The 15,089-nt window shown below is 47.0% G+C and overlaps 6 protein-coding genes across 7 annotated transcripts in view; 4 read left to right on the forward strand and 2 right to left on the reverse strand.

Annotated features, from left to right (window-relative positions):
- sub1b (SUB1 regulator of transcription b) overlaps nt 1-15,089 on the forward strand; it is a 105,445-nt gene that overhangs the window by 67,965 nt on the left and 22,391 nt on the right. The window lies entirely within an intron of this gene.
- Nucleotides 899-3,971, forward strand: ankrd34bb (ankyrin repeat domain 34Bb). Its single transcript, XM_069725027.1, has 2 exons — nt 899-1,161; nt 1,242-3,971. Exons 1-2 carry the CDS (start codon nt 959-961, stop codon nt 2,683-2,685), a joined length of 1,647 nt encoding a protein of 548 aa, XP_069581128.1. The 5' UTR covers nt 899-958; the 3' UTR covers nt 2,686-3,971.
- On the reverse strand, nt 4,683-8,199 carry fam151b (family with sequence similarity 151 member B). The gene is made up of 6 exons (XM_069725028.1): nt 8,074-8,199; nt 7,831-7,956; nt 6,925-7,084; nt 6,585-6,802; nt 5,969-6,104; nt 4,683-5,519 (listed from the first exon to the last, which is right to left on the reverse strand). The coding sequence occupies exons 1-6, from the start codon at nt 8,159-8,161 to the stop codon at nt 5,366-5,368; spliced, it is 882 nt and encodes a 293-aa protein (XP_069581129.1). The 5' UTR covers nt 8,162-8,199; the 3' UTR covers nt 4,683-5,365.
- Nucleotides 9,335-10,169, reverse strand: LOC138636798 (perforin-1-like). The gene is made up of 2 exons (XM_069725033.1): nt 10,161-10,169; nt 9,335-9,816 (listed from the first exon to the last, which is right to left on the reverse strand). Exon 2 carries the CDS (start codon nt 9,806-9,808, stop codon nt 9,428-9,430), a length of 381 nt encoding a protein of 126 aa, XP_069581134.1. The 5' UTR covers nt 9,809-9,816; nt 10,161-10,169; the 3' UTR covers nt 9,335-9,427.
- LOC138636796 (perforin-1-like) lies at nt 12,250-13,462 on the forward strand. The gene is made up of 2 exons (XM_069725031.1): nt 12,250-12,336; nt 12,902-13,462. Exon 2 carries the CDS (start codon nt 12,916-12,918, stop codon nt 13,297-13,299), a length of 384 nt encoding a protein of 127 aa, XP_069581132.1. The 5' UTR covers nt 12,250-12,336; nt 12,902-12,915; the 3' UTR covers nt 13,300-13,462.
- On the forward strand, nt 13,639-15,053 carry LOC138636795 (perforin-1-like). The gene is made up of 2 exons (XM_069725029.1): nt 13,639-13,725; nt 14,505-15,053. The coding sequence occupies exon 2, from the start codon at nt 14,519-14,521 to the stop codon at nt 14,927-14,929; it is 411 nt and encodes a 136-aa protein (XP_069581130.1). The 5' UTR covers nt 13,639-13,725; nt 14,505-14,518; the 3' UTR covers nt 14,930-15,053.

Consider the following 15,089-nt stretch of genomic DNA (forward strand, 5'->3'; position numbering starts at 1 on the left):
GTGACATTTGGTGTGCCGCTCCATCATTAGTTATTCTGTGTGAGGTGGTTGAAGGCCGGCCGTGACCCCTCAGAGGAGCGCCGGCGGGGGGGTTGAATGTCACCCCGCAGAAAGAGAGTTTAGAAACCTGTTTTAAAACCTCGGCTTCACAACGATGATTAAAAAAGTCCTTCGTCGTCGTGAGTTCGGACGCTCCCGGTCTTCATTATTAGTTCCTGCAGTTAAAGAAATCGATGAAAGCAACACAACAGAGGTTCTGTTCACTTTGACCAGATTTCATTGGAAAACATTAGTTTTACACCATAACTCAGTAATTAAGGCTCAAAGTTGTTGTTCCTCAGTCAGAAACACGCTGAACCTGCAGGTGGCGCCGTGGTACGAAGGTCGATCACAAAGGTCAACAAGCTGACGCTGGTTTCACCGAAGCCTCCTCCGGGTTTAGTTTGTCGTCTTTAACTTCGGACGTATTTCTGTCAAAAATCTCCACGAAGACGAAGTTCAGAGAACGATGACGAACACGTCGTTTTATCTGAACATGGAAGAAGCCGAAGTTTTCTGTCCGTCAACGACGAAATCAGAAATCAGACGTAGGAACTGAATGCAGTAGATGTGTGTGTGTGTGTGTGTGGTGTGTGTGTGTGTGTGTGTGTGTGTGTGTGTGTGTATCATGTATCAGGGTTACGTAACATGTGAAATGAGGTGAAACAGGAACGTGAACATTCATGTTCAGAAACAAACTTCCTCTCCGGCTGGTAAACAATAAGATCTGCGGTCGGCATCCACTTTGGTAATCAAATGTTGTTGCTATGGATACGTCCATCACTTTTCTATCGCGCTTACCCTGAAGGGAGCGCACGTACCGACAGTTTCATTAACGGGTTCCCGACAGACCTTCGTCCCTCCTCTTCCTCTCTGCAGGCGCCGTGCGCAGCTTCAGCGACGATCCTTCGTCGGAGCGATGGACGAGTCGACGGAGGTCCGGACGGACGGCAACTCTCTGCTGAAGGCCGTCTACCTGAGTCGGCTGCGTCTGACCCGGCTGCTCCTGGAGGGCGGAGCTTACATAAACGAGAGCAACGAGCACGGCGAGACGCCGCTGATGGTGGCCTGCAAGACGCGGCACGCCGACCCGCAGAGCGTCCCGAAACACAAGATGGTCCGGTACGTTCTGCCGGCCGGTTCTTCAACACCCGGTTTAGGTTGGTTCTCTTTCCCGCGGTAATAAATGCGATCTTCGACAGGTATCTTCTGGAGTACGGTGCCGACCCGAACATCCAAGACAAGACGGGGAAAACGGCTCTGATGCACGCATGTCTGGAGCAAACCGGCGCCGAGATTCTGTCGCTGCTGCTGAGCGGCGGTGCCGATCCGACTCTGGAGGATCGCGCCGGTTTGTCCGCTTTGGTCTACGCGGTCAACTCGGGCAACAGGGACATCCTCAGCGTCCTCTTGGACGCCTGCAAAGCGAAAGGAAAGGAGGTCATCATCATCACCACCAACAAACTGCCTTCGGGCCTCCAGATGACGAAGCAGTACCTGAACGTCCCTCCGCCTCCGGACCTGGAGGAGCGTCTCCACTGCGGCCCGGCGTCCTGCCGCACGTCGCCGTACGACGTCCGGCTGCGAACTCCTCCTCAGGGCTCCTCGGCAGCCGCGTCTCCCCAACCCGGGAGCCCCCTTCTGGGCCTCAGGGAGCCCCGGTGTTCGGGCTGCGGCCCGGTCCCGTCCCGGCCGGGCTCTCCGATCCAGAACCCCAGTCCTTTACGTGTTCCCGGCGTGGACAAGAAGCTCAATCTCCACCGGCTGCTCTCGGAGCAGTGGTCCAAAGGGCCGTCCCTCCTGCCGCAGCAGAGTCAAGCCTCGTCTCTGACGGAGGAGCCGACGGAGATCAGGCCCGAGGAGGAGCCGTCCTTCAGGGTCAACGGCCCCGTCCTCCACGGGAGGCATCCGGCCGTGTCCCGCCACCACAGCATCGATGTGAAGGAGCTCCTGAGAGCTCTGGAGAACACGTCGGGGAGCGACATCAGGGCGGGGAGACGAGGCTTCGGCAGAAAGATGTCGTACGACGGCGCCGCCGGTTCGCTGCATTCCGCTTCGCACCCCAACCTGCATCAGGACAGCCTCCCCGTCCGTCCCGTAGACGAAGACTCCTCCGACGGTCTGAAGCAGCTGAACGTCTCCAGCCTGCAGAACGTGGTGCGTCGACGCAACATCGGCGTCGCCCACTACAGCTCGGACTCTCAGCTGCCGCAGTTCGGCAAAACCCTGAAGAACGGAGGAGGAGGAGGAGGAGGAGGAGGAGGCGGAGGAGGCGGGCCGGAGAAGCAGAAGCTGGCGAGCAGCCGCTCCTCCACCCTGCCGGGATCCGGGGAGTCCTCGGAGAGCTCCGCCCAGAGACGGGGGGCCGGCGCGACGGAGCGGAGGGGCTCCGGGGCGCTCCTCCTGGACCACATCGCCCACACCCGGCCCGGGTACCTGCCTCCTCTGAACCCCCACGCTCCCATACCGCACATCGGCGTCAGCCCGAGCTCGTCGTACCCTCTGAGCGGCTCCAAGCCCGTCCTGCCCTGCGCACCCGTTTTCCCGCGAGATCTAAAAGCCAAGAAAATGCTGTGGCGACGTCACTCGATGCAGAGCGAGCAGATCAAACAGCTCGCCAACTTTCAGGAAACTTTTGGCCGCTAAAATAAAATATTGCCTCCATCAGGAGAAACTGCATGTGCTTTCCTTTTATCGTGCAAACAGCTGTACGACGACGACGAGCGCTTCAAGACTGAATTCAGTTCAGACGTTCTCGTGACAGAAACGACAGTTTGACCGCCGACAATAAATAAACAGGATTCAACCTGGAACGGTCAAAACAAAACAGTTCGAAATATTCTCAACAAAGTTCAGTTTAGTTGTCATGGAGATGGTTTAATCACATTTTAGTCGAGCGTTAAGTTCAGGTGATGCTGCACACAAAAGGGGCGGGGCCTAGCTGAAACACCTCTCTTCCAACATCAAGCCGGAGGGAAGTCAGTGGACATAACAGGAGTCTGGTTGCAGTATTTGGCCTTAAAGTGTAGTACCACTGAGGGCCACTAGAGGCTCCAACAAACTCCCATTGAAAAAGCATTGATATCTCCTGAAATACAAAGTCAGTAAATGTTTCCAGTCATGGTGTCATGAGATAAAATCCTTCGGATCAGTGTTTCCTTCTGGAAATAACGCCAGCATTCGTTAGACATTAGGACTCAAACACAGGTATGTTTTTGGGGGCGTGGCTAGTTTGATTGCCAGGCCTGTGGTGCAGTCAGGTTTCTGGTATAGGTGGGCGGGGCATAGTGTCCTCAGGTTGTCAAGTCAGATCCGCCCCTCGATTCGTCCCCAGCTAGAAGTGACCAAATATGGGCACTATTGCTCCGCCCCCTTATACTGGAAATACCATATATGGTCACTCCAAAAAACAAAAACAAGATGGAGACAACCAAAATGACAAATTTGAGGGTTTCAGAACGGCAGCTCACAAACCGAACATCAATTAATTCTTTAACAACATCTTGACTTGCGTGATAGATAAATAAACCATCTCCATGACAACCAGTAGTAAACAGGATCTTGGGTTAAACTGCCGTTTGCGGCGTCAATAATGAACGTGTTGTTGAATAACAAATATTCTGTCTGATTTACTGAGGAATTAACAGTTTAATGTCGAACATGTACGAGACATTTTCCTCTTCAGAGATGAAGAGGTTTGAGAATGAGCTCGAATCAAGGACTTTTAATCTGCTGGTTTAAAGCCAGAAAACTGGTTTGCATGGATTCTATTTTTTAACAGTGCTTCATTATAGTCATTAGTTATTTTTTAATTATTCCAGAAGTGATCAGTTATTAGATAACTCTGTACAAAGGCATCACTAAAATAGCCCTCATGCACAGTTTGTACATGGAGTGAACTGTTGGAATAAAAAGCTTCTATTCAACATCAGCTGCACACTGAAAACACATTTCTTCTTTTTTTTTTCCCGTTTTCTCTCCGTGTTGTAAGAGCCTTCCCTTTCACAAAAATCTTTTATCTGAATTGCCAATTAGTAACTCCGCATCCTTGAAAATCTAAAAAACATTTTCAGATCCTCTGTTCACCACGTTCAGAGTTGCCAGTGGCAACACATCACCGTCGGCAACACGTCGTCACCGGCACACTCGACCTTCGTTAAACTGTATTAAACTGCGCTCGGGCTGCTTTTAAACCGAACAGCTGAGAGTTTGTATCATCGGTGTAACGAGCAGTTCGACTTGGTGGTTTTTCTTTCTCTCACAAAAACAATGAAGATCTTAATTTATGGAGTTTCTTATTTGAACACGTGTCATAAAAAAAAACATATTTGGCATTTCAGGAGAGAATGTGATGCTTTTTCAATGGGAGTCTATTGGAGCCCCTAGTGGCCCTCAGTGGTATTACACTTCAAGGCTCTTCTGCACTCGCTTCACTTTTTCAGACTCGGAAGCTGCGTCCACTTTTATAAACAGTCTGTGGTTTAAAACCTGCAGTGTTGAACTTTTGTCGCCCCCTACTGCCACTGAGAGTAATTACAAAGACCTCATAGACTCCGCCTCCTCCCGTCGCTACTGTTGCAGCTGGAACAAGAAGGACAAATTGTGGTTGAATAAAAGCTGTCACAATAACTCCTGTAAAATGATTCGTTTCATTATCAGGATTTAATCAATTCTATCTGATAACATTTGGAAAGTGTAGAAAAAGATTGAATGATTATTTTATCTGATTTTAACGGACAACACAAACAATGATTTATCAACGAATTCGATTGAGTAACAAGCAGCTGCGCTGGGAAAGAATAATAAAAAAAAAAAAGTACAATAAGAGCTAATGGAAGGTCATTAAAAAATATATTTATAGACTTCAAAGACATATTATTATAGAGAATTAAAAGTTCTAACAATACAAGTTATCATTATAATTTTTTTTAAATTGTAAGTATTGTTCTTGCTTCAGCTTTTAATTCCTTAATATTTGCTTGCGTAGCTACAACTGTTCATATCCATCAACTACCGCCATCATCATCGGAGCTACTGAAACTTAAGCCACGCCCACCTGGCTTCTTCTTGGTCACCAGGTGGGCGGAGCCAGGCTACTCCGTCTACAAGACTCCAAAGGTGATTTCCTCTTTCAGACAGTTTTATTTCTAACAGCTGAAGTCCAGAAAATAAAAACATCATTTTGCTCTTCGGTCTTATTTGACTCCTGAGATGAATAATACAACCGTGAGGTTAAAAACCAGCGCTGACGGTCAGTGTTAAACTCCCTCCACTAGGGGGCCTTGGTCTGCTGTAAGATTTAGCTGGACAACTTGTCGGTGGACTTTCAGTCTTTGTCCTGCGACGTCACACTTAGTTCTGTCCTGAGAGAGTCCGGCAGGTCGTAGTAGATCCTGCTCACGTCGAACTCTTTCCTGTACGGCAGCAAGTCCTGAAGCGTCAACTCGTCGCTTTGACTCGTCCACACCGTCAGAGAGAACCTGAGAACGCCACGCAGAAACACAACAGCTATTATTAGTGTTAATAGAGCGCTGGATCTGATCAATCTGATCGGAAACCTGACGACACTACGTCCCGTCCACCGATAGCTGTAACCTGACTGCACCACAGGCCTGTCAATCAAACAGACACGCCCCCAAAAACAGGTCTTCTTGAATCTTCTTTTCTAATGAATGAGGGATTATTTTCAGATGGACCTCCAGAAAACTAATAAGAAGGAGTGACTTTAGCTAACAACACCGAGAGAACTGATGGACACATTTTATTCACTTTGGATTTGATGAGAGAAGTTGAATGGGAGTCTATGGAGCCGGAGGCTTTTTGGAGCCGACCTCTAGTGGCACTCGCTGGTATTGCAGCTGAAGACACTTCTGGATCGGAACCATTTTACAGACATTTTTCCTGCTGATGTGACGGCGCTGATTCTCACCTGTCCGACTGCTGCAGCAGCCACGACAGCTGGGACACGGACCGGGCCAGCAGCGCCGCTCGCACCGGGAAGGTGACGGGATGTTTCAGCCTTCGACACGTCGCCTCCATCGCTCGCACGTCGTCCCAGCTGTAACCTGGAAGCAAAACAAATCAAATATTCTCACTGAATCTGCAGGTTTTGATACGAGATCCGACGCTCCTCCGTCGAGAGTTACGGGACGAAGCTGCTTTTATTCGGTGTTTTGCCAACGATGAATCTCTCCTGAATCTTTTGGGCATTTAAAAGTCGGATCTCTTCATCCTCGGTGGTGCAAAACGCACCTCCACTTAAACCTGCCGCCTCGGGTTAGAACGTCTTATTAATTCAATTATTACGTAATATCCATCGTTATTTATCTTTTGTACCGCTGCACCGAGACCTTGATCCTGATTGGCCGATAAGAAAAACACATTTATTGTGAAATATGTTTTCTACTAAAGTAAAAAAATGATGTTGTGACTTGAGAAAGCAGGAAAATAAAAATGGATTCGTTTTTCTTTCTCCTCCATCGTGAGTGAATGTTTACAGGTCCAGGTTGTCGGTGCTGAAAGCCGTGAATGTGGACGTGTCTCACCCGGGTTCTCCGTCCCGGCGGTCCAGCCCGTCGTCCAGCCCAGAGACAGCACGGTGTCAGCGGGGAGCGACGAGACGGCCGAAAGGAAGGCTTCAGGGTCCAGAGGTCCGGCTCGCCCTCCGGGACCGGAGAGGATGTCGGCGTTGATCCACACGGGTCGGCTCAGCACCTCCTCCTCCTTCTCCAGCAGAACCAGAGACGGAGACACGGCGTCGAGGCTGCGGGGACGAGTCAGAACCTCATAGAACCTCACAGAACTGCAGAGAACCTCACAGACCCTCACAGAACCTCACAGAACCTCACAGAACCTCAGTACAACAGCAGCAGGAGGTCGACCCACCTCTTGAAGTCCAGCTTTATTCCGACGCCGAGCGCCTTCACTTCCTGCAGCCACTCCCTCAGCGTGATGTCACCGTCCGTGTGGGGGGGGTGCGCCATGATCGGCTCTCTGGGGTCGCGACCTCTCATGAGCACGTCAGCTTCCATCATGTGAGCCGGACCTTCAGGAGGAAACGTTCTTATTTCAGCAGGAATTCTCCTTTAATGCTTGGTTTCATGTTCACGCCGCTCAGAGTTCAGTTTATTAGGAACACCTGAGAGACCAACAACAATCTGTATTTAACTCTTCGCTGTTTGTTTGGTTTTAAATTGTTGGGAAATTCAGCTTCTCTTGTTCTTTTCCAGAAGCTCGTTTTCTGTCGACTTTCGTGGTTTCGTTGACGGCGTTTTACTTCTGAAATAATCTGATGATAAAAATATGTCGTGTCTCTTTTACGCTCACAAAATAACAGCAAAGACAGAAATAAGAAAACCTGCTTTAAAAACATCTATAGTTAAAAAACAAAATGAGGAAAAGGATGTTCAGGATGGATCAAAGTGGAGGAATCTCTTTCATCCTCAGGACTTCTAAGAGATATTAAAGACTGAGTTTTGATGTCGCATTTGTTCATAAAAACTCTGAACTGGGTCAAATTTAAGAAACAGGTGCAGTAAAACCTCCACAGAGCCTCGGTCGGCCTCTCAGTGGTACACAGACCCACCTGAGAGAGCCTCGGTCATCCTCTCTGTGACACACAGACCCACCTGAGAGAGCCTCGGTCATCCTCTCAGTGACACACAGACCCACCTGAGAGAGCCTCGGTCAGCCTCTCTGTGGTACACAGACCCACCTGAGAGAGCCTCGGTCATCCTACACAGACCCACCTGAGAGAGCCTCGGTCATCCTCTCAGTGACACACAGACCCACCTGAGAGAGCCTCGGTCAGCCTCCTCCTGCTGTTCACCGCGTGCTCCCAGCGGACCTCCGCGGCGTCCCTCCTCTTTATCTTCCCCCGACTCAGGAAATAGTCCAACGTCCGGTCCGCCATCCTGTCTGAGAATAAAAACCTCCGTCAGTTTTCTGTCACTGAACGGCAGCAAACACGAGCACGAGCCAGCTGGCTTTAGCTTCCTGTAACTCAGCGCGCGGCTTTTCTTTTTTTTTTTTTACCTTTTAAACTCCACAGGAAGTAACCTGTCAAACATCCGATGAAAACTAAAGTAGTTCTGAGTACATTAAACCCCAAACTGCTCCTCATCGCATTTCCACCATTGAAAACACGAGCGAGCAGCAGGAACGCACTTCCGGTTTGGATTTTTCGAAATAAAAGAAACCTGCAGTGTTTTTCTAATAAAATGACGTGAAAAGTAAAATACATGTTTTAAAGTGACCCTCCACTTCACCTTTATTTATCCAACATCAAACATTAAAATAAAATATATTCACGATATTCTATAAAACAGACTGTGAATCCTGGAGTCCAAACAAAGAAGCCTTCAGTGTTTTATTCATCATATAACTTATAAAAACATTTGATTAAGACATACGGAATACAAATATTCAGCTAGGAACAATAATGTGTGTCTGATATGTTACGGTTCAATTATCCTGTTAAAACGTGGATGATTTTAATTCGGTTGATTACTTTTAAATCCGCGTCGTCAAGGTGTTGAAGGCATAATGTTGTGAAGACGAGAAAACTGGAACCACTAATATTGACCTGTAGTCAGATTTACTGGCGTTGACGGCCGTCAGGACCGTTTGTCACAAGCAGATTTTGCAATCTAGGAATCTCCCTAAAAAATATTAGTTCAAGTTCTTGATGAGGATTTTTATTCAGGTTAAACATGACAGAAAAGATGAAAACTATAATATATTGTATCAACGGAAGAAAACTGCTGGTTTTACACCAGTCAGCCTCAATATCAGAACCTCAGCCAGACTTGGTAACCTGGTTCAGAACAGTCTGTATGAACAGCGCCCTCTTGTGGTATTCACCATGTTCTAAAAGCTTTGTGTTCACGGGTTGTGATGTGCTTGCTGACAGAAAAGGTCAGAGGTCATGGAAGTTCATGTTTGGTTGGATGTGATGTTCAGCTAATATATTTTAGTTTTAGTCACGTAGAGTTTGTCTCCAGAACTTCTCCAATCCCAAGTGGTTTGGAGCAGGAAGTGACCATATTTGGACGAGCCGGGGGAGGAGCCAGCGGTGGATCTGACCGATCTGATTGGAAACCTGACGATGCTATGTCCCGCCCACACGCCACACGGCTTCTTTCTCACGATGCCCCCCCCCCTCCTCCTTTTACAGCCACAACTGGTTTGAAAGTAGCGTGTGCAGAATAAACTGTGTAAACTTTCCCAAAGATTAAACCCAGTTTTCATATTTTAAAGAATTTAGAGGTCATTAAAGTGACAGAACAGTGAAAAGTTTGTTTGCAGCATTTTATTTTATTTTTCTACTGACAGTGTTGGAAACAGCCAATAACTGCATGTAAGAGACGATGTTTCAGTATGTTTGTGGTCATCCGAGCGTGTATCTGTAGGTGAGCGTTCCTTCCTCCAGGTAGCAGTCGTGCTGGTGGCTTCCCGGCTTGATCCGCCGCTGGCAGACGCCCAGCAGGTCGTCGAAGCCGAAGTCGCTGTCGTGGACCTCCAGCCGCAGCACGTCGTTCTCCTGCGCCTTGAAGTGGGCGAACTCCTCCTCCCACCACGGGTTGGCATTGTTGTGGATGACGGAGGTCTTGCCGAGCGAGGCGGAGCCGCAGGACACCACGATGTAGGCGTCGGTGATTCCCAGCAGGTCGGACGGGAGGTCGCTGGCCCGAAGGTCGAAGATCCTCAGCTGGCCGTGAACAGAACCGAGACCGCAGAGCAGCAGCAGCAGAGGAAGGTTGGAGGTCATGATGGAGGCTGAGGAGGAAGGAAACACACATATTACTCAAAACATCCTCAGACTGAAGCTCCGCCCACCTCACCACCACCTGCACCTGTTGGTCACCTGCACAAACTCTTTCAACACTAATCACATCAATCACAAAAATGTCCAAACAGACATGCACACTAATCAGAAGGAAAGTGACATTTGAATAATCAGGATTACTGTAAAGCAGCAGGAGTGATCAGTGATGGTGAAAATAGTTTAATGTCATCGATAGTATGAATAATAAAGGAAGTGAAGACTTTAGTTGTTGGAGGAAACAGATGAATCCTGAGTGACAGACGTGAAGGAAAACAAATGAAGAAGGAAGTCTCACCTGCAGCTTGAAACCTGCTGAGTGACGATCCACCTGCTGCTGCTGCTTTTTAAAGGTCCGCCGAGCTCGTATCAGTCCGACAAAACAACCTGCTGCTCTCTCAGCATGACGCAACAGCACACCACGTTTTTCTGCTTATTACACAGAAACCAGAAGAATTTAATCTGCGCTTACACGACGACGTTTTACAAAATTAAAAATTAAAATAAAAGACCAGATTTGTGGTTTTGTGCTTTAAAACTTCTATTGCACTTAATGATATTTATTAGATTCACAGGTTTCTCTGCACTTAAGGAAAATCTAATTTGAAGGGGGCGGAGCTACAAGTAGGATTTGTGACATAACAAATATTTTGAAAGCCTTGAACCAGCAGGTATCCAGAGAACGGACGGTACACTGACCCTTGGGATATTTTGTTGGCAGTAGTTGAATTTCTGAAATTAAAAGAATATTTGCATGATGATAGAATCTGTAATCTAAAAAAAATATATTGTTAGAGAGTAATGGACCATCCATCAAATTTTGACAGGTGGCCTTTGACCTTAGCACCGCCCCTTTTAAGCCCGGCCCTTTTAGACTCCTCCCCATCGCCTGACCAAGAGCCCTCCCTGATCATGTGACCCAACAACTCCGCCCCTTTAGCCCCGCCTTTTATTTGACTCCACCCCATCACGTGACCCCAAAAGCTCCACCTCGGTCAGCCACGTTCAACCAATGAGAGTAAAGAGGTGAAGTTTAGTGAGTTATTTATCCTGAAAACCTTCATTTATAATATTAAAACGGTAACCATGACCAAGACAGCGGAGTGAGGGGTTTAAAACGAACTAATACGGTGTCCATGAAACAAAAACTCAACAAAGGATTCCGTGGAAAAGGAGATCAAACGAAGAATTCTGTGGGGAATAAAAACATGAGTAAATTCTATTTTTTTATTTTTTATTAAATCAAAATAAATGAAAATTAAATGACTTGATAAAATAAATTCATTTCAAAATAAACAATTATGTAGAGGAACCTGCACCTTCAGTCTGTCTGGACATTTATTTATTTATTTGTTATTGATGTGATTAATGTTGAAAGAGTTTGTGCAGGTGACCAACAGGTGCAGGAGGTGGGCGGAGCTTCAGTCTGAGGATTTACATGAACATGTTGTTCTGCGGCTCCGCCTCGTTTGGCAAAACCTCCGTCGTGAGAAAGAAGCCGTGTGATGTGTGAAGTGTCATCTGTGTGATTCTCACCGGCGGCCTTGAGTTGGTGAGTAGATCCATGAAATGGAGGGAAACCATCGGCTGGATCGCTTCACACGCAGATCACAGTTACGACACGTAAAAACACAACGTGGACGATTTCTAGAGGCCACGGAGGATTTATATAAAAATACAGACTGTTTCTAAAAGAGTTCGTAGCTTCAGGTCTGTAAAATGGTTCTGATCCAGAAGTGTCTTCAGCTGCAATACCAGCGAGTGCCACTAGAGGTCAGCTCCAAAAAGCCTCCGGCTCCATAGACTCCCATTCAACTTCTCTCATCAAATCCAAAGTGAATAAAATGTGTCCATCAGTTATCTCGGTGTTGTTAGCTAAAGTCACTCCTTCTTCTTAGTTTTCTGGAGGTCCATCTGAAAATAATCCCTCATTCATTAGAAAAGAAGATTCAAGAAGACCTGTTTTTGGGGGCGTGTCTGTTTGATTGACAGGCCTGCGGTGCAGTCAGGTTACAGCTATCGGTGGGCGGGACGTAGTATTGTCAGGTTTCCGATCAGATCGGTCAGATCCACCGCTTCCGTTGATACAATATATTATAGTTTTCATCTTTTCTGTCATGTTTAACCTGAATAAAAATCCTCATCATGAACCTTGAACTAATATTTTTTAGGGAGATTCCTAGATTTCAAAATCTGCTTGTGACAAACGGTCCTGACGGCCGTCAACGCCAGTAAATCTAATTACAGGTAAATATTTGTGGTTCCAGTTTTCTCGTTTTTACACTTTAAGCAAATAAAAACTTCCAGGCAGTCGTGCTGTTTGCGTCCCGTTACGTAACGCTGAGAATCACTCAGCTTCAGTAAATATTTAATCGGACGGTTTTTATCAAACTGATCGAAGCTCAGCTGGTTTTTAAAAACCGGGATCAGCAGGACGACAGTTCAGAACAACGAAGCCGGACAAAAAAGAAAAGGTACCAATTTATACAAACTCACACGTCTTATCTAAAAAACTACTACTAGTGCTACTAGTGCTACTAGTGCTGTACTAGTACTACTACTATTACTACCACTACCAATATCACTACTACTACTACTACTACTACTACTACTGCTATTACTACTACTGCCAATTTTACTACTATTACTACTTGTACTAATACTACTACTACTACTACTGATGTATACCTCTTTGTACTCGCTAACGTAGTAACTTTATCTTCGTAAACGTATTTAGTTTTTTAATTATTTATCTACGTTACATTGAACTAGTTACTCTCTAACTGTAACCTAACATTCAGTTTTCATAAAAAACATTTATTGGTTGGCTGAACGGCAAAACTTCCTGTATTGGTTTCAAATTAAAAGCCCTCATTTCAAATTAAAAGCCCCTCCAGCATATCAGCCATATATTTGTTTTTTTTACCGTGTTTTGTTACTCTAATAATTAAAATGTTTGTTCCCCTGATTAAATGAATAAAGGGAGTATTTATTTTACCAAAGTATTGGTTGTATTAACGTGTCGTTGCTCCTCCGCAGACCTCCGTGACGTCATGGCCTCCGTCCTTCCTCTGCTGCTGCTCGTCCTTGGCGCTGTGGGCGTCGCCCAGTCCAACCTGCAGGTGTACAGCCTGCGGGCCAACAGGCTCCGCCCCCACGCTCTGCCCGTCAACGCCTACGTCAAGGTGTTCGGCGGCCACAGACATTTGGGCCAGACGGAGACGCTCGACAACAACCCCAACCCCCGCTGGTCCGGGTCCTTCTCCTCGTCGGGGGTGCAGCAGAAGGAGGTGCTGAGGTTGGAGGTCTACAGTAGCGACTCCTCCTCCAACGACCTGCTGGGCGTCTGCCACCAGTCGGTGAGGTTGGGAACTCACGGGCAGAGCTGCAGTCTGCGGAAAGGAGGCAGCCTCCTCTACGTGTACACGCTCAGCTAGAGACCATAAGAAACACAATAAAGTCAAATAAACTGCGTCGTCACTCATTTAACATCAGAACATGTCGGCCTCTTCACGCTGAGATTCGCTCAATTTGTTGTTTATTCGTGCAAAAAAATGATCCTGTCAAACCACCAGAATTAAAAAAACGGATTTAAAAAAACATGATTTTTAATGTGAGTTTTACTGAGCAGAAATCAGATTTACACGCAGCAGTTTGCTCTCCAACTCGTGACTACGAAGGAAAAAAGGTCTTTCAGGAGTCTTCAGATTTGACGACTTGTGTTTCGGTGTCGTTGCGTAACGGTGAGTTCAGCAGGTTGAGTTGTGGGCGGCGACGTGAAGCCGATCTGTGACGTCTGCTGGCCTCTAAAAACACTCTGAGCAGCAGCCGGCGCCGTGAGAGACCAGACGTCGAGCCTGCAGGTAAGACCTCACCTGTTCACACCTGTTCACACCTAATTCACCTGTTTACACCTGTTCACACCTGTTCACACCTGTTCACACCTAATTCACCTGTTTACACCTGTTCACACCTGTTCACACCTGTTCACACCTGTTTACACCTGTTTACATCTAAAACACTTGTTCGTTTCAAAGCTTTTTCAGAGGAAAATGTGAAACTAGTTGATGGAAAAAAAGTCCGATTTTTTGCCAAATTACACGGATCTTTTAATTCTCCGTTTAATGAATAAAACATTTACTTTTACGTTATTTGATGTCTATTTTATGACATTTATCTTCTATTTTTACATTCATTTTCTTTTTGCTTTTCTTTTTTGTCAGATACTTTATTTCTGTCCATTTCACATTATTTTCCCATTTTAATGCTCATTTAACTTCAGATTTGCTCTTCAGAGCGTCGGTCTTTATCGAGTGGAGATAAGAGTCCAAACACACCCAGCTGCTCTCACATTCAACTTTCTCGCTCTTTTTTCCTCTTGACGTTTGTACGACGTGGAATTTATCACAGCTGCAACCGAAGTGGTTTTTATGTTGTTTTTTATTGGTGATATCTTTCAGTTTCATTCACTGTTTGATTTTTGTAAAAAAAAAAAAAGTCAGTGAAACAAGAGTTTGATGAACTCCAGATGTTCTCTCAGTAAAAGAGTCGATATCAAACCGTGTTTCTTGACTTTGAGGAGTCCTGAATCTTTAGCTGCATCCCTTTGAGGCTCATCACGTCTGCTGTTGCTCCTCTGCAGCCTCCCGTGAAGTCATGACCTCCAGCGTCCTCCTCCTCTTCCTCCTCCTCCTGAGCAGCTCGCCGCTCGACGCCCAGCTGAAGCTGTTCGGCCTTCGGGCCAGCGGTCTTTCCTCGGGCCTCCTGGGAACTCCCGACGGCTACGTCAAGGTGTTCTGTGGCTCCGCCTCCCTGGGCGAGACCTCCGTCATCAACAACAACCCCAACCCGTGGTGGGAGGAGGAGTTCACCCACTTCAAGGCGCAGGAGAACGACGTGCTGCGGCTGGAGGTCCACGACAGCGACTTCGGCTTGGACGACCTGCTGGGCGTCTGCCAGCGGCGGATCAAGCCGGGAACCCACCAGCACGACTGCTACCTGGAGGAAGGAGGGACCCTCCGCTACTCATACTCCCTCGGCGGGGACGGCCAGCAGGCTCGTGGATGACCTCTGACCTTCACGTTATCCAGGTCATGTTTGGTTTTCAGTCTCGTCTGTTGGTTCTCTGCAGGATTTTAATCAAATCGATCCTGTTCACAGAACCCAGAAATATCTGAACTTTTCTCCTCAATAAACGATGAAAACATTCATTCCAGTGTTTTATTGT

Source organism: Brachyistius frenatus, unplaced genomic scaffold (genome assembly GCF_029030835.1).
Source record: "Brachyistius frenatus isolate BFR_SWC_R1_liver_20210118 unplaced genomic scaffold, ASM2903083v1 Contig_407, whole genome shotgun sequence".
Lineage (NCBI taxonomy): Eukaryota > Metazoa > Chordata > Actinopteri > Embiotocidae > Brachyistius > Brachyistius frenatus.